Source organism: Argiope bruennichi, chromosome 1, assembly GCF_947563725.1.
Source record: "Argiope bruennichi chromosome 1, qqArgBrue1.1, whole genome shotgun sequence".
In the NCBI taxonomy this organism is placed as follows: Eukaryota; Metazoa; Arthropoda; class Arachnida; order Araneae; family Araneidae; genus Argiope; species Argiope bruennichi.
Genome location: NC_079151.1, coordinates 67593310 through 67612785, shown reverse-complemented (window position 1 = coordinate 67612785; position 19476 = coordinate 67593310). Strand labels below are relative to the sequence as shown.

Below are 19476 nucleotides of genomic sequence, written 5' to 3'. Positions count from 1 at the left end.
CCCTTTTCACTTAAAATCCCCCCTTCCCCTTCTGTTTTCTTCATTCTCTCGACGGTAAGCGAGGGAGCTTGCCATGAGAAGCTGTCGCCGCTCTGTTTGCTTCTTGCTTCGCATGGACAACCAAAAACTCCACGTGTTCACCGTGCGTGGTGACCCTCTAAGGGTCTAAACCGAAATGTACGACCCGTCTAAACGGGTGGTACATTTCGGTCCCTGATGCATCAATCGGCCGGTATCCCAGATATTTGACTGGGCTGCTCAAGAAGATCAAGCGAAGGGGTTACTCCTTGGGCTTAGCTTTAAGGGTGGTCACTGTCCCCGGGGGTGACTCTCAGCGTATAGGTTCCTAGGTTCCAGCTAGCTCCATGATAAGCGCTAAGGCTGGGAATGGGAGCCAGTGGCTCCTTCCCTTGTTGGGCTCCGTGGAAGGCGGTGTCGTCGTGGCCCGAATCTTTTTCCCCCTTTTTGCATGGGTTTTCAGACACTTTGCCATGTTTACCTATCACTGAAGATACTAGATTTCTAATATTACACACACCAAAGACCTTTCATAGTTCAAAGATTGATTTCTTCATTTATTGGTGATGTGAAATCTACTAAAAAACTTCCATCCGGGAATCTTCTTATTGAGACCTCATCAAAAACACAGATTGCTACGATGCAGAAATTAACAAAACTTGAAGACTTCCCTGTAGAGGTAACTCCTCACAGGACACTGAATTATTCTCGAGGAGTCATCTCTGATTTAGATCTTTTTGATTGTTCGGAAAATGAACTCATTCGGGAATTGCATTCCCAAAAAGTTTGTGCAGCTCATCGCATAAAAATTAAACGTAATGGTTCATTCATTCCAAACAAAACATGTCATTCTAACTTTCAGTAGTCCGGAACTTCCGAAATTTATACGTGCTGGCTATATACAATCCAAAGTTAAACCATATGTACCGAATCTTCTACGTTGCTTTAAATGTCAGAGATTCGGACATTCGCAGGGAACTTGCCATGGCAGCCGTCGATGTGCCAAATGCTCAGCTGATGTTCATGAAACTTCAGTTTGTAGCTCACAAACCTTCAAATGTTTAAACTGCTCTGGGCTCCATCCTGCTTATTCCCGTGACTATCCTAAATGGAAAAAGTAATTCAAAGCCTGAAAGTTAGAAGAAATATTTCATACGCAGAAGCGAAAAAATTTGTTTTAGACAGAACACCCAAACCTGGCCTTATTATAGTGCCGCCATAAGTTCAACATTAAAATGTACTTGTTCTCAAACCGAATTACTTTTGTAGTCAGTTTTACCACACTGATGCGCAGATGTGAAATTAATTCGTCTATGCATTGGACACACATAGACATTTGCTGTTTGGTGAACAAGCCTGAAGTTGAAGCTTCCTCATTGTACGAACTGTGGAGTGATCAATTCTATTGCACATATTCTTACTCAATGTCCTAATTTTACTTCTGATCGTTTAACTCACTTTCATTCGCCTATTTCAAATTTACAGGACCTGGACAGGAGGTGAGAAACCTCACTGAAAATTTTTTACTTTTTAAAACCTACTGGTTTCTTTCATAGCATTTAAAATTTATTTTTATTCTTGTACCAAATCATTATAAATCATAGACCTTTTAAACTTTTGACGTTTTACAATGTATCCTTGTTTTATTTACACCTTTATGATGGAAATGCTTAAATATCCTTGTGGATGACACAACTTGCCCTAAATTGTACCTTGTGCCAGAAAACCTAAACTATACCATACCATACTATAGAAAATTTGAGTCAGAACTTAAGTAAACCTACATAACTTCACACAAAAATTGAAATATTTGGGAGGAAGCATATTTTCCATATCTCTTGAAAGGGTTAATGAGCATCAGCAACGTAAGAAGTAACTTTTGTAGTTGCAGATGCGATGATCTGTTCATGCATGGTGAAATTATAAACAGTACACACGTCTATAAACGCTATCATGTTAGAAATATAATCCAAATCTTTGCACTATGTACCACATTTGGGTTCATTAAATTTGTGTTACATGTTGTATCATTTTTATTTTATTAATATTATATTCTTTGTTAGCACAATAAGCAGTAAATGAAAAAAAAAAATTGAATGGATTAGAACCTAATAATGGATAGCAGGTCAAAATTAAACTCTGTAGAGGCATATAGGCAAGCAATACAAGTTTTTTTTGGGGAAGGGGGATCTGAAATGTTTTGAATACAAAACGAATTCTAAACTGTAGTATATGAATAATAGCATATCAATTACTCATTAAAAAATCAGCAATTTTGCAATTTCATGGGAAGAATTTTAATTATTTCCCTATAATAAGTATTTGTTTTTTGAATTTGCAATATCAGAGATATTTCATAAAATCAGTTTACATTGAACCAGGATTATACAACATTTATTTATTAATATTGTTTAAATTAAATATTTCCAGAAAATGAAATAGCAAAGCATTTAATTTTTGCTAAGTTTCAAGAGAAAGAATTTTGGCATCTTATTTGTTAGAAAGCTATTTTAATTTAAAAATAAATTTTAACAAAATAGCAAATTGTTAAAAGGAATGAAAAATAAATATTACTCTTTTTTTGCTTCACTATATTATGTGAAGAGATGAAGTTGCAATGTAATGTAAAAGTTTGGAAACTGAAGATTAATATAAAACCAGGACAAGGTTTATATAAAATTAGAGATATTTTAAGAACTTAAATCTTAAAACATTTATTTGACACTGAGATAATCAACAAATGTAGTTGCTGAATGGTACCAACTTTAATTGTATTTAAAACAAATTCACTAATTCATTAATAATTAAACAAATTCATTAGGAGCTGACTAAGTACTATTTATTATGCTTGCATGAAACTTCTGTATAGCTTATTTTAAATATACATAATTTCTCAATCCTTTAAAAAAAATATAACATGTATGCATTTTAATATCATACAATGATCATTATATTTCTTTAACGAGTAAAATATTGTATTAAAATTCTAAGTGCATTATATGAGGCCTCATACATCTGTATAAAGCCTTCCATAAAAGGATTTTAAAATATTCACCTTTACACGAAAAAAGGTATTCAATAGATTGGCATATTTTACCTTCATTGGAATATGAAAGTTTTTGTATTGGATATATATGTTATTGAAAGAACTAATTCAAACCAATTCAGAAAAAAATATTCTGAAATTTTTTTTAAAGAAATATAACATGGCTATTTAAAATTACATTATATATATATGTATAGCAAAATATTGAGTAAAATACAGAAAACGTGTTATTAGAAGTATGTCTTTTATTGAAATTTGGATATATTTTAAAATGGTTAATATGAAATAAAGTAAAAGCAGATGGTATTAAAATATTTCAATGTAAATTCACACACAAACAATTAAAAAATTCACACATATATGAGTTGCTTGATCTTCATAATTTATATCGAAGGAATGGCAATTAAGAATTGCACAAATTGTCGTGGCATTATAGTTTGAGAAAGACATTTGTTTGACTAATTCTGCTGAAATTGCTATATAAATAGAAATCAATGTCTAAGTCTATGTAGTTGATTTTAAGAAGTAAAAAAAACAACCAATTTTATATTTTTAAAATACAAATTTTCCTTTTCACTTTGAATATGTTCAATATATGAGTATTTTTCCCCCTACATATTCCATTTCAATGCAAAATAAATAAATAAACAAAAAAAGGGCAATGCTTATTACGACTTGTCATGTAACAATTAGGTAAAATTAGTATTTAATAAGAATGTCAATCATTAGTTGGGCTTAAGTGTTATTGAAACAAAGGGGAACAAAAAGTAAAGAGATGAAAGTATTTAAAATTGAGGAAATATGAATATCTGCAGCAATAAAATTCTGATAGTTAAATATGAACATGATAATCATTGCTAAAAATTATGACTCAATACTTGTGAAAACATGATATTGATAGAAAGCCTTCTTTGCATGTTCTGCACGAAAAAAGAAAAAAAAAATTACTAGAAAATAAAATCTTTGAAATATATTTTAAAAAAAATCATTTATCTAAATATGCTACTTATTTGGTGATACATACAAATATACTTTAAATCATAATCATCTCACATGTTACTGAAGATTTGTAAGTTAATGTAAATGGAATAACATTATGTACATGATAAAAAGAACTATATTTTTATGTTTACTATCCCACATATATCAACAATTGCTCATAAATTCTTTCACACTTCTGTGTCTCAAACCACCTGTGAATTTTCAAAGATTAACCAGACAGAATCTGACACACGTTTGCTGTTCATTTCCAAAATGTAAACATACACAATCAATCACGTTGGCACGTTAGCCAATCACATGTACGATTGCATTGCTCATATACATGGATATACGTAGCGGCTTTCTTCCGCGGGCTGGGATTGGTCAATAAGAAAAGTGAATTTTGGTACACATTCTGGGGTACATATTTCCTCCAATCTTCCTCGTTCGATTATCTATTAGCTCTGTTGAATGTTGAATCTGTGTGTTGTCACTTCTCTGAAGGATCGCTTTATGGCTGAAATCTTGCTTTCTTATTAATATCTTTCAGTTATTTTAGTGGCAACGTATTGTTTGTCCTCTTGTTTATTTATTTTGTCAGCTTTCCCTGAGGAAGAAAATTTCTAATAGTTAAATTATACTAATTTTGCTAAAATATTATTACTATATCTATTAATAAAAATAAGGCAAGTGTAAAGATAACACATATCTAAAGCAAGTTTCATTTTTGTTATATTTGTATTCCAAAGCATTCCTTTCGTTTTTAATCATATTATTTCTTCACAAATTAAACATTTTAAAACTTATCTTCTTTCTAGGAGAACTTTTTTCTTGAATAATTTAATCGCAGGTTGATCTTTTTTCTTACTGCTATTTTGACCGAATATTGTCTTTATGTATTTTGACATTCCTCGTGGATAATAATTTTTCCCCCTTCAGATATACTATTTTATAAATGTTGCTTTAAATGAATAACAGTTTTTGTTTGAGAATCTTTCAGAACCCTGATAGAACGACTTTTTTATGCATTTTTGTATATTCCTTATTTCTAAAGAAAATATTTTTTTTTTTTTTTAAATAATGTATAAAATGTAGAACGAAGTATTTTTAATCACAATATATAAGATCTTGTCCTTTCTTAAATTAAAAGCAAATTTTCCTTAAATAATGGGATTAAGTTAAATTTTTTCAGATAATGATTGCAAGTGTAAAAATTTTTGATCCTATATAAGCAGTAGTTTACAAAGAATAACAGGTTATATATTATCTAAAGGGCACTTAGAATTAAAACCTCTGTTAACAGTAGTGTACAAAGAAATGATAAATAATACCAGATTGTAATGATTGCAATTATAAAAAAGTATGCAGTGTTTAAAAACTAAAATATGTAGGTTTGGGGGATAAGTAAGGGGTATATAATGCTTGTTTGAAATTGTTTAAAAACTTAAAAAAAGAAAAAAATCATGGAAAATTTTTCCCAGTGATTTTATTTTTTTCTTAAGTCTCAAACAAAATTTAGTTTAATTTTTGGAAAACATATCCAGCTAACAAAATAATAAATGAATCAGCTATAAAAAAAGTTATTCTGTATTTTAAGCTAAATTCGGGTATAAAGTAATAATCATATTATTAAGTATCAAGTATAAAGTAATTGCCAAAAAAAAGAAAGTATGGTGTTACGTTTTCAAGAGAGGAAGGGCCAAGATCAATGATGCTCCTGTTTAAAAACTCATTAATTTTTTATATGATTTATGAATATAGAAATTTAATTAATTGGATTATTAAAACCAATTCAATTAATTTTTTTATAATTCTTCTTTAAATATAAATAATTTCTTTAGGTACAATTTAAATGAAAAAAATGAATTCAACAGCATATTTTCTGACGCTTGTTTGAAGCCTATTAAAGTGGGAGAATTGCATTTAGTGTTTCAAATATATGCATTGTTTCAAATCAATATTTCTTTTTATATTATTATTTAGCAAACTTATTCATGAATAAAAATGACTATAATAATAATTAATTTAGATTTTATTTTGTATATTATTCTTTACTGCTTCAGAATTCAAATTTTATAAAATTCCATTTTCTTTTTTTATAGTTATCTCTAATTTGGGATGAGAATGCCTTCTTCAGGTAGCTGAATTAAATTTCTTTGTGTAATATGCCTTCATATTATTCAATATAAATTATCCGAAATGTGCTAATCCTTACTCATTCTCTTTGTCTTTAGAACCAGATGCACAAAATTATCACCAAAAGTACTTGAATTTAAAAAGAAAGTTGAAATTTCTTCTTTATGTAAGTATTTAAAAGTAAATTGTTTTTTGTTTGTTTTTCCCAAAAAAATATGTGAAGTATGGATCAAGTCTTTTTATTAATAGGGAAGAAAAATACCAATCATATCTGTAGTTGAATATGAATATTATAAAAAAATATTTCTCCAATATTTTATCCTAAAATGTATTGAAACAAGTGAAGTTTTAGTTTGCTTACATGTTAATTCCACATTCAAATCAGACGCATGTTTTTTATTGATCCATTTTTCATTATTACTTTGTTGTATCACTGTATTTCAAAATTATTAGGTAAATTTAGATAGAAAGTTATGTCATACAAAAGAGTTTAATAGTAACTCTTAAAAATATCTTTAAATTGAATTAAAACTAGTTTTAGTTATAATTTCTCATTGTTTTAAAAGGAGTTTATTTTTAATTAAACGATGATTTTTTTTAAGTATTCTGATGACAACTAATATGAGAATAAAACTTAATAATCTTTTTAAAAATGCTTATAAGCTTTTAAATGTTTCATATTTGGATTTCATTTGAAGTACTATTTATAGTATCAAATGAATAATAAAAGAATCACTTATTGACTTTTTTTCCCCTTTCATTATCTAAATGGATAAATTAAGTATAATGATTTCATTAATTTATGCATGGATGTCTTCCTACTTTTATCTTCAAACTTTCCCAAAAAAATTACCCCCTTCCATCCACCAAAAATTAAATATGTTGTTTAATATTTCAAATAAATTGCAGTGTATCTTGATATTATATAATACCAGATTTTTTTTTTTTTTTTTAATCTTTCCTAAATGATAAAGGGAATTTATTATTGATGTGCTAGAATACATTATTAAATATGATTTTTATGTAAAGTTTTTTTTCTCTCTCTTTTGTTATACTGAAATATTCTATTTAAATGCAGTAAAGCTTCAGATTAATTTTGATTCCAAAATGTGATTAAATGAAATGTTTTGCTTTTATTGTTTAGGAAAATGAAAGTTTTCAAGAAGAATTAAAAAAAGCACAAAGAAAACTTCTAAAGGTTTCTCGTGACAAAAGGTACACTTTTTAATTTCAGTTTTCCTTATAAGGTGTATGATTCAGACTAAACAATGGGATAAAAAATAATTTTTCAATTAATGGAATTATTATATTTTCAAGACGTTTTTTACATTTTAATTAGTTTTCTTGTAGTAAATAAGTTTTTTAATACTGTATTTTTTCCCATTTAATTGACTTATGATTTGTTATTTTGCCAAACTTAAATTTGATATTCCTTTCTATTTTTAGTTGTATATCATAGGAAAGAATTAAATTTTTTCTGACATATTTTTATCTTTGAATAGTTTTCTATTGGATCGGTTACTGCGATATGAAACTGTAGAATCATCTTCTAGTGATTCTGAAGCTACAGTATCTAGTGACTCTGATAGTGAATTCAGAGCTGAACTTCTGAACTTAAAAAAGTAAGAATCTTGGAAATTGGTAATCACGTTTTTGTTGTACTGAATAATTATTTTTGTTCCTATTACAATAAATCAAGCATTTTATTTTGAAAATAGGTAGTTCAGATAACTCTTCTGAGTTTCAACCATTTAGATTTTTACATTATGTCTTTAATTTTGGAAGAAATATTTATTGGATTTAAGATAATAATTAAAAAATATATTTAAAATTTAAAGTCAAATAAATTTTTAAAATGAGTTTTAAACATTTTTATGAATCCTTATTACTTACTGTCTTGAAATCATTTCTTAGGCTTGAATATCTTTATATCTATAAAGAAATATTATGTAGTTAGTTGATAAATGACTTCAATTCATAATTCTAGATCCAGGTAAGTACTCCTCTAAAAATGAAGCTAATATTTTCTGTTTATTTATATTGATGCATTTTTAAAAATCTGATATTGAAATTTAGCATATGTATTGTTCTTATATTTTTAAAATTTCCTTTTTTATGGATTAAATAATGTTTTAATACATTAATAGTCAATCAAATTACATTAAACAAAGACTCATGTGGTCAGTCACAACAAACAACTATTTAGTTGGCTGTCATATATTATTTTACTGTATTTCAGTGATGGAAAATGACAAATTTTTAAGTGAAAATATGTGGTGAAAGGTGTTGATATGCATACAAAATGACATGCTAAATGATGAATAAATTAATTGCTCATAGATGTTTATATTTCAACTAGCCGCCTTTGGCGACCAGCCATTTCGCCAATCAATGCTCGTTAAAATTTTAATAATTAAAGATTTTATGAACTCCCATTTTAATTGTTTCTTCATCAAAATATTTTAAAACTTCAAATTTTGATAGTCATATTATTCATTCATAATATTATTAAGTCCTTCAGTCATAACGTAATATGTATCTCTCTAATTTTCTGTTAACTCCCGTAGAATTTATGCTTTAAATTAAAGTGGAAATGATTAATCTGCAATTAATATAATTATATTTTTTATTGAAATAAAACATTTTTTTATAATATGATAACTGAAAACAGAGTCATTGAGCATTTTAACCTTATGGGCACTAAAGAATATCTTTCTTAATTTATGTAATATCTCAAGAATTTGTCAACAATTGATCTGCTCAGATTCATCATGAGCAGATCTATTAATTGACAATGTTTAATTTTAAATGCATCAAACGCTAAGAAAATAAACAGAATCATTTAAAATAATTGGTCGAAAACAGGTAAAAAAAAAACCTACTTAAAAAACGATGTACTTAAAACTGTAAGCATATACAAAAAATATATAACTGTATATAATATATATTGTATGAATATTTGTCTTTACATTTCATGTATTAATTTTATAATTAGCATATCATTTTTGTATCTAAAAATTGTGAAAATAACTATTAACAATTATATCAGTTGGAGAGTTCAGTATATGATATTGCAGGCAATTTGAAATACTCTTAAATGAAGTGAGTTGTTATCTGCATGAAATGTTATAATTATAAAGGTTAAACATACTAAATTTGAACTATCCCTGGATACAAGAGAAAATATATTAACTTCCATCCTGAACCCATTTTAGAATAAGCAACTGCAGGTTAAAGAATTAATGTTCTAGATTATACGGTTTTATATGTCTTTAAACTTAAGTTCTTTTAACTCTTTGCTGCACATAACTTATTTGTCAAGAAGATTTTTTTTTTTTTTTTTTTTGCACATACATTGAAAAATTTAACTCTTTGAACTATTAAATGCATACACATGTGAATGTAAAGAACATTTTAAAACATTGAGGGCTAAAAATATATAATTGTCAACATAATTCTTAAAAAATAATCAAATGTTTGTTATTATATGGCCCTTATGATAATCATATAAAGAGAATGTGAAAATGGTGTATCATGGAGAATAATGAATCAATTATGTGATGTTGAAATATTGAATTAAGAAATAAGGCATTATTTAATTCAGTTACAAGATAAATTTTAATGAAATATTTTAAATCAAGTAAGCTTTTTCAAATTGTTGATTTGAGCAATCTAAATCAATCATATGTTTGAACAATCTAATTGAAATATGCATTCTTAAACTTTCATTATTGAGTTTTCTTTTTTTTTTTTTTTTTTTGTGATGCAAATAATATGCCATGATAAATCTTTCTGTAATCTGTTTTTAAAGTATTTATTTTTGAAAGAAGCCTGATAATACAAATACAGTGCCAATAAAATTAAATGTAAAATTTGTCTGCAATTTTTATTAAAGGCATAAAAAATAAAACTTAGTAATTTTTAATCTTAGACCCAATAAACATTGTTGGTAGTCATTGTAAGTTGTATTTGTGGATATATCTACCCATTGATAATTGACCTAATGAATATTACATTTATTCATAGCACCATTTTTTACATATGTAAAAAAAAAGAGAGAAAGAAAGAGATGTTTTTTGTAAAATGCTTGGAATTTTTACTCACTGATGAGTCATCTGGAATTGTAAAGGAAAATTAGGAGATGCATGGTGTCATATCAGGCACAAAAATTATTCAGCCATGTGATTAAAAAACATATATAATGATAATAGTTTTTTGTATTTAAAATATACAGATATAGTTTACTTTTTAAATAGGTGTTTGAAATACCAAGATACTTTATTGTAAACATATAAACCCATTAATGCTAGGCATGCTCATTTAAGGGCCAGTACAATTTTACATGTTTGGCTAAACCAATTGCATTTTATTATTTCCCTTTTGTTTTGTTAAATTAAACAAGTATATATTCCCAAATTCTTAATTCTTCTTCCCAAGGTCACTATATATTCCCAAATTCTTAAGAAAGTTTCAGCTATCATTGCCATCCAGACTCTGAAGTTAAAGTTTCATTATTGAGAAATTTTATTTATTTTTATTTTATTATCATTATTAAAAATCTTTTAATGCAAATTTATCAAAAATTTTCAACAAAGAGTTTGTAAGCATGGTACTTTAAACAAATTTTTTAAAAAACATTTCCAAGATTTATTCATAAAATTAATTAGACATTATTGGGTTAAGCTGTGATTGAACCAAAAGAATTTAACATTGGATTTTTTTTTTTAAATATCATAGGAGCATTTACATTGAAATTAAAATCAAGAAAATTTTAAAAGAACTTTAATAATCTAAAAAAATAATTATGTATCAGTTCTACTTTATAAAGATCAATCTAAATTTATGACAATATTCTTGTTTATTCTTAATTTAATGCTTATAATGGTAATAAAAGTCATGCTTGATAATGAATTTTGTAATCTTTTATAAAAGATATTCACAAACTTGTAACTGAACTTTAAAAATATTTATAGAAAAAAAACTTCTGCTAACACTGATAATCAAGACACAAATGTTGCAAGTTCATCCACTAATAATGTTGTAAGTAAAATTTTTCTACCATTTATGAAAATATTTTTATATGATATATATAAAGTATATGCTATATATAATTTAAAATATAGAAAACAAAATTTGACATTTTGTTAATTTATTTGTTTCATCATTTTCTGTAGACAAATGAAGTGAAAAAGAAGAAAAACAGGAAAGCTTGTCCTCCTAAACCAGGTTTGTAGACAGCTTAACATCTGGCTAACTCGGTGATTAGATCATCTAGTCAAAAGAATGTGATACTTTTTCTTAACAATATTTTTGTTCAAGTACTTTGTTATTTGGAACAGTTACTAAAAAAAGAATGTTGAACCATTGTTAAGTTTGTTGGCTTTTGTGATAAAAGAATAATAAAATACATTTTACAACAGGACACATTTTTAATGTTTTATTGAGAGCTTTGGTTCTTTTATTAAGGATTATTTTAATGTTAAATAATTACATATGTATAAGTATATAATTATTATGTTATTAGTTATATATAATTTAAATAATAATAATTATTATTATTGAATGATAATTTAAACTTTTTTGCATTAATGACATGTTATGAATGATATGTTTGTTACATTATTTATTATTCATTTTATTTTATAGTATTTGATACAGTTTTTAATTTCTGTTTTAAGTCTTTTTCCTTTATGTTTCAAGCATAGCTGTTTTTGCTTTATTTATAGTTAACAATTATTTCTATAAAAACTGAAAGTTTCCTTAAAAATTCATTATTTTTTGGAACAGTCTGAATACAAATTCCCTGCCCCCCCCCAATAAAAAAATTCCCTTTTGATATAAGATATGTTTTCTACTCACAAAAAATAAGTATTTGTTTTTCAGAATCTGGACCACTGCTTTGTGTAAATATACAATTTTTGCATCATGTGTAATATCACATTACAGTTTTTAACTTTAATAAAATGTATTGTGATATTGCAATTGTCTGTATTATATTATGTACTGGTTAAGATCTTGTATTATGACTACTAACTATTAATCTTTAGGGAGAGTTTGCATAATGTTATACTTCTTTAAAAAATTATTCAGAGTTTACAGGTTTTTTGTGTTATATGATGAAATTATATTAATATCGTTTTTTTCATATCCTGAATTAAATTATAAAATTTTTACTTGAGTTTAAAAGCACTCACTTACTTTATATTAGGAGATAGGGGGGGGGACTGTGAGGATATGTTGTATTTCTCCAGAAACATTTAATCAATGCAGTTTTTTTTTTTTAATTCTTACTAATATTTTATTATAATGTAAATAAGTAGGTTTACATTTACCTTTCCATATGCTTAAGTTCCATTGTTATAAAGAATTTGAATACATTTTAGAAAAGATAGTGAAAATATGTTTTTATAAAATGCTAAGATATAATATGTTTTTCAAAATTTCATTTCTTTTAATTTGTAAAATAAACATAAATTATGCATTTTGAGATTATTTAAAAGAATAAAATATAGTTTAAATATTTTAAAATATTTTGCATCTTTTATTAACAATTTTTCCAAATGAGTAAAAAGGATTTTGTTTCATCAAATTATGAATACACCGAAATGAATTAATGGAGAAACAACGACAGTGACTTTGTTTCATTCTATTAAAGGTAAGATAAATTTTTGACTTATTCTTTTGAAACAGCATTCTTAATTAAAAATATTCATCTTTATATAAAGGAGTGTCACATGTTTTGTTGAATTATATGTAAAATGTTTTTCTCACCATTTAATTTTTAAGAAAATATTATTATTCAAATTGTGCAGTATTTATAATCATTTGTGTGATTTTTTTAAAAAAAATTAATCTTTAATAAAAAATTTAATTTTTGAATAATTTATAACTATTCAAAATTCCCTCATTAATTTTCCATATCCCAGCAAAATTACAACTTAATTATAAAATATATGAAGATTTATAATTTACACCACAATTTTCCTCACAAATATATAAACCTAAAATTTAGTAATTTTTAGAATACTTCCAACTGTTATTAACATCTGTTGAATAAAGAAAAAATGATTCCTGAGAGAGCTCACCAAGATCATCTTCTTTAAAACTGAGTCTGCTTAAAGAGAGGCTTCCCCTCCCCCTCCTTTTTTTTTTCTGATTTTATTTCAAAATTAATTATTATAATTTTTTTCGAATATAGAAAATATTTATTTAAAAATATCCTAGGATATTCTGAAATATAATATGTAGACCTTATTATACTCACCATAAATTTTAATTAAAAAATTATTCTTAATTTAGATTAATACTCGTAATTATTGATTAAAAAATTATTGATTCTCATCTCATAGCATAAATTAAGATGGTACAAAATATGTACATATTACCTGAGTGTTCTGTGAAAACATAGTATTTTAAAATTGTTGCAATTACCATTAATCCTAAAAATGATAGTACGTAAGTGATAATTATTGTGTATGGAGAGTTTCTTAAAAGTTCATAAATTTTGTTTGGAAGCTTTCCACTGATAAAAATTTTGCATATGATTGGATTGCTTAGTTTTAAAAAGAATCAGTTTGATTGAAGATAATCAATGCTTATCATTGCAGAATCAGTGACATAAAAGGCTGTATCACTTCTTATTTGAAGTTCTGCTCCTGGCTTTTAAGAAATAGTAAGATTTTATGTTTTCAAACTGAATTTATCTGTTTTCATATCTTGAAATTTTTTACATTAATCTGAGGAATCTTATAAAATTGAAAGTAAAACAACCTCCTAAATTGCTAAGCTATTCTGGCATATTTTAAGCTTATACAATTAAGCATGCTGTTTTGGAAAGATAATTTGTTGTTAGATCTATTAACAACAGTGAAGAATGTTCTATTTGAATTAAGTATTATCGAAAACTTTAAAAAAATTTATAAATAGGGAAAACATGCATTTTCTTTTGAAATCTCCTTAAACACATTTGTTAAAGTCTTTCATGTTTATAAAATATATACTTAACATTTAAATATGCAGAATCACAAAAATATTTTCCAACCCATATGATCTTCCATTTTCACCTCATGTGTGTGTGCTTTTTAAAGAATTTCATTAATTCATATGAAAACTACTATTTATATTCATATTAAAAATATGTGATGCATAATTTTAAATCTAAGCAACATGAGTTAAGTTTAAATATTGAATCATACACATTGTCTATTTAATTAAGATTAAATAAACATTTTAATATAGTGTTTTAATTTTTGATAAATTGTTGAATGAATAGATAGTAATGTATGGAAAAAATGAATATTTTGCAATCCTATCATATAATATAGTATTGTGCTATATATTGCTGTGCCATTTGCAATGAGAAAAATCCTTTTGGCATGTTTTCTTTGTTATTTTTTACTTAAAAGCATATTTGACTTGAGCAATATTATTTTTAATTTCATTGTATTGGAATTGATTTATCTCTGGGATAGTGATGTATTGCTGTTTTCTAAACTCTGAGATGTTTATTAGATAATCTTGTTCAAATTAGTTTTTTTAGAGGAAAAAAAAAATCTTTATTTACTGGTGAGATAGCAAGGTGTGTGTGTGTGTTTGTTATAAATAAATAATAGCTGTGTTACAAAATAATCAAATGTGTGGACACTCCTTTGTATATAGATAATGTAGAAAGTTAAGAATGCAAGTATTCATTAATTTAATGTAAATATAACAGTTACAATTTCATTGTCGTTGTCACCATATAATATTTCATTATTTTGAAAATTGGTTTTTCTTTTTCCAATTTTATGTCCAAATTTTAAAAAAAAGTAACTGAATAAACCTCTCTCCCTTTTTTATTTCTTCTATTGTTATTTTATTCAGGAGCATAAAGGAATTTTAGTGAAGTGTTCAGTTAGCTAAAATATCTCCTCTTTATAAAAAAGAGGAAGTATGCGATAAATAAATACTAATTTCCATTTTTAAAAATGAGTACATAAATTTAAATCAATTTTCAAAATTTCAATAGCATTATCAAGTTTATGATCTTAAGACTTCAGTAAGTCATAGAAAAGTCTGAAGTATATTCCATGCATATTTAAGAAGAAATTTACAGTAGCAAAGAAACAACCAAGAAAATCCATGTATTGTTTTTACTTTATTTGATTTTATATTAAGAGTGTAATTTATTACAAAATAGTTTGCGAAAATTTATAAATAATGCAAAAAAATGTGACCTACAAAATTTTTATAAGTGGTACAGTTATTATATAAAAAGAATTTTTAATTTCAGTATAATATTTTTAAGTCATAAATAAATAAAAAAATCTTCTTAAAACAAAATAATAATTAAAGGAAGTTTTAGTTTATAAATTATTATTTGTATTGTGCTATAAAATTATATCTAAAAAACAATTGTTAAAACAATATCTGTTACAATTTTCTTGAATTAATATTATTTAAATAATATTGAAATTACTCGCAGAAACTACAGGGTATTCATAAAGAGACAAATGTTCTTATAATGTGTCTATCAAGTAGCAAATTTCATCTGTTAAGTAGCACTAGGGAGACATTAGGTGGGTTAAGATCTAGCCTGTTTGATCAATCTATGACTTTCAGTGACAACTGATTTCCATTTCATTGAACTGGTTTTCAGGAAAGTGAAAACTTATTAGAACCTTGAAACTTGGTACAATTTTCATTAACCAGTTTGCTCTTGACATGTATTCCAATTATTAAGAATAACCACAAATTCATATAAGATTTTAATTTATTAATAAAATAACAATGTTGAATTATATCACTGCTAGGTATACTATTCATATGGGATCTTTTTTTCGTGCATAGTCATCATCATACGATTTCCAATGGCATATTCCTTATAAAATTAAAAAATTACTTGGCAGCATTTTTTTTTTATTTTTGTACTTTGAATAAAGAATCACATTAACTAAAATTCTTGATGAAATATTTATCTTTTGCTAATCAAGATTTAGTATTATTCCTTCTCTGACTACTCTATGCTTTTTTTAATGAATATAATTGAAAAATTATTTAAACTCATTTGTTGAAAGAGTAGTACAAAAAATAATTGCATTCTCTGATTTAAGAAAGTAATTAATTTTTTTTTTATATTGTAGTTGTAAATCCAATTGAAACACCCAAAGCAACGCCAAATGTAAAGGTTGAATCAGTATCGGTGAATCTCGGTGATGGACACATGACATCTGAAGAAATCGAAAGACATTTAGAAGCCAAACAATCTTTAAGAGATTTAATACCTGAGAAGACTCCATTGACAGTTCCTGCAGAAATGTTCAGTAATGAACCTTCTGTAATGGAATGGTAAGTATCATAATAAATGTCTTCTATAAATATTGAGTGATCTTTTATGTTAATTTCAAGGCATTAATATTAGTTGATCTAAGTACCTAGACTAATAAATATGTATAACAATATAATGCTTTAAGTGCTCAACGATAGCCCTTCAAATCCATTTGGCTTTCTTAGGTAATTGGATGCTATTAGAATTTATCTGAAAACTTGAGGTCTATAGTGTAACTTATATTTAAGCATGTTAACATTCAGGGTATTCATTTTTTTTATTTAAAAATTGAGAACAACTTGTTTTTTTATAAAAAGTTAAAAAAAAAATTTGAATTTATTTCCTATGCTAGAATATAATTGTTATATGCTCATCATTAAAGTGGTTCTGAAAAATTCCAGGAATATAAATACGAATTCCAAAAGTCATCCATCTGTTGACCATTTTAAAACTGAGAATAGAGTAAGGAATTGCAAAATATAGAAAGAATATGGAAGTTAACTTATTTTTAAAAAAAGAAATTCCCATTTTATGGAATATATTATTGATAACAGTTTATTGATTCAACATTTGAAAGAGGCTGCAGATACTGGTTCACATCTATTAATTTGGGATAGTTATAATAAAAAGAAGAAACCAGGTTTTTATTTTAATATTAAAAAGCAAATTATTATATATAAGATTGAACCCTCATAACTTCTATGAATTGTCAGATTTCTTCACCTTTGCAAGATTACCAATTATATGTTTAATTTTAATGTAACATGCTGAATTACAAACTATTGTGAATTTTAAGTATATTATTAATATAATGTAAATAATTTCATTCAAATGTGTAATTTTTTTTTTCTTTCACTGAAAGTTAATGTCTTAAATGGAAGAAAGTGAATAAAATGTGCAATGTTGCATTTCTGCCATTAAAAGTTTTTAATTTAAAAATATTTTAGAAAATATCTTGAGGTGGATTGTTTATGTTTTAAATTTTCTGCCATTTCAGAAATAAATATAAAAATACTTTAATTTTTTTTAAAAAAAATTATAACAAATTTTCTAACATAATTATTTATATTTGTTTCTGGAGAGAAAAGGGATCAACTGTCTGAATCAAACCAAAAATGTAACATCAATTTTCATGCTGACCTTTTTAAAATAATTATAACTTTGATATTAAAGATTTAATCTTGCAATCTGTGATGAGAAGAAAAATTGATCTGTTTTCCTCTTTAGTGCATTTCTTCTTAGTGCACTTAATAAAATTGAATCTTAAGCTCCCTTGCCCTCCCACTTTTTGCAAATTATAGATTTAAAAATATAGAATTAATAGAACTTTTGGTTTCACAGAATTACTAATATAATTTAACACAAATGCGGTATTGTAATATATATATATACACTAATTTTTCTTACTGACTTATTATTGAGAATTTTCATCTCATTGTAATCTCTCCTGGTGTATTAGCAAATAACTGTTAAAGAATTGAAAAGCCATTGAATAATCATGTATTTTAATTCCTATTATCTAAGCATATTATGTAAATTGAACCTCTTTTATTATTATTTTCAAATTCATAAATTTTAAGAGCATCCTAAATATTGGCTATAATATATATATTTATATAGAGAGAGTTTTATTACTTGTACTTTTAATCTAAGCATTTAGGAAGTGCTTCAGCTACTGGTTAATATTTATTGTAAGATAGGATAAATAATAATCATTAGCTGAAGCTCTTCCTTTAATGCAATATTAAAATTACAATTAGTCTCATTTGAATTTATTTAATCTTTAAAGATGGAATTTAACCAATAATTATTATAAGATATTATGTTTCTCTGTTTATACCAGTTACAATGAAACACATACCTATTATGTAAACATAAGTCAGATTTGGCAACCAGCTGATTTGCTGGAAATATTGGCAGTGATTAATATCAATGTAGTCTCTCTTGTACATAACTTGTTTGACAAAGTATTTTAAGCATGAAATTACGATAAATGTGAAACATTATTTTAATAATGTCATAGTCTGTTTATTTTGCATATGAATTCTCTAATGTAATAAAACCCCACAATATCATAGTGTCATTAAAAGCATGATAGCACAGGTAATCCATTTGTAATGGCTTTTGTATAGCTGTATTAAGATTCCATTACCCTCCCCCTTATGCAAACTGCACAAATTATAATAAAAAAATTTTCTTTCTGTCTTTTAAAAGTTTGAAAAAAATTGTTAAATATTTGTGGAAACAATGAAAGTGCTTATATATGTATAAAAAAAATTTTAAAATTCAGGAATAAGCTTTACAACTGTTAGATTATTATCATTGAAAAAAATAATTCCAAAAAGATGTAAAATTAACAAGATTATGTTTAATTTTTAATTAACTACATCTTTGAAAAGAATCCACCCACCATTTTTGTACATTTCTTCTGCCAAAGTATATATATAACATGCAGCGAATTTGGTTTTCTCTAGGTTAAACAATCTGATCTGAAGAGAACCAATACACAGATACATTCTTTATTATTATTAGAGATTGGTTAAATTAAAAATGTTGATAAATAATTTTTATGTACTAGGTATTAACATATTAAGATACTAATTATATTTTTGCTTTATTCCAGTGAAATTATGGATGGACAAGTATCTGACATTTCTTCTAATACTGTTGTTGAAAATGTTGGAATCATGATCGATATACAAGAATGAAAATACATTATATCACAGGATTTTCTGAGCATTGTGAATTTCATTTGCTTCATTCCTTGCTTTTTCTTATTTTGCTGTATACTTATTTCAATATTGTATATAAATACTTGTAAAGAAAATGTATAGATGAAACGATTAATTTCCATAGTATTATTAAATATTGCTTTTATAATTTTTTTACTCCAAATATTATTTTTTATGAATAATTACTATTGTTATGTTTTTTATACATTGTGTAATCTGATATAATCTAACTGTTTCAGACATTTAACCAGACTTTT

General features: G+C 25.7%; 1 protein-coding gene across 1 annotated transcript; it reads left to right on the top strand.

Annotated features, from left to right (window-relative positions):
* The first annotated feature begins 4513 nt into the window (after positions 1–4513).
* On the top strand, positions 4514–19370 carry LOC129984693 (uncharacterized). The gene is made up of 9 exons (XM_056094667.1): positions 4514–4759; positions 6148–6182; positions 6280–6347; positions 7326–7396; positions 7684–7803; positions 11155–11221; positions 11356–11407; positions 16303–16507; positions 19111–19370. The coding sequence occupies exons 2-9, from the start codon at positions 6164–6166 to the stop codon at positions 19193–19195; spliced, it is 687 nt and encodes a 228-aa protein (XP_055950642.1). The 5' UTR covers positions 4514–4759; positions 6148–6163; the 3' UTR covers positions 19196–19370.
* Positions 19371–19476: the final 106 nt, after the last annotated feature.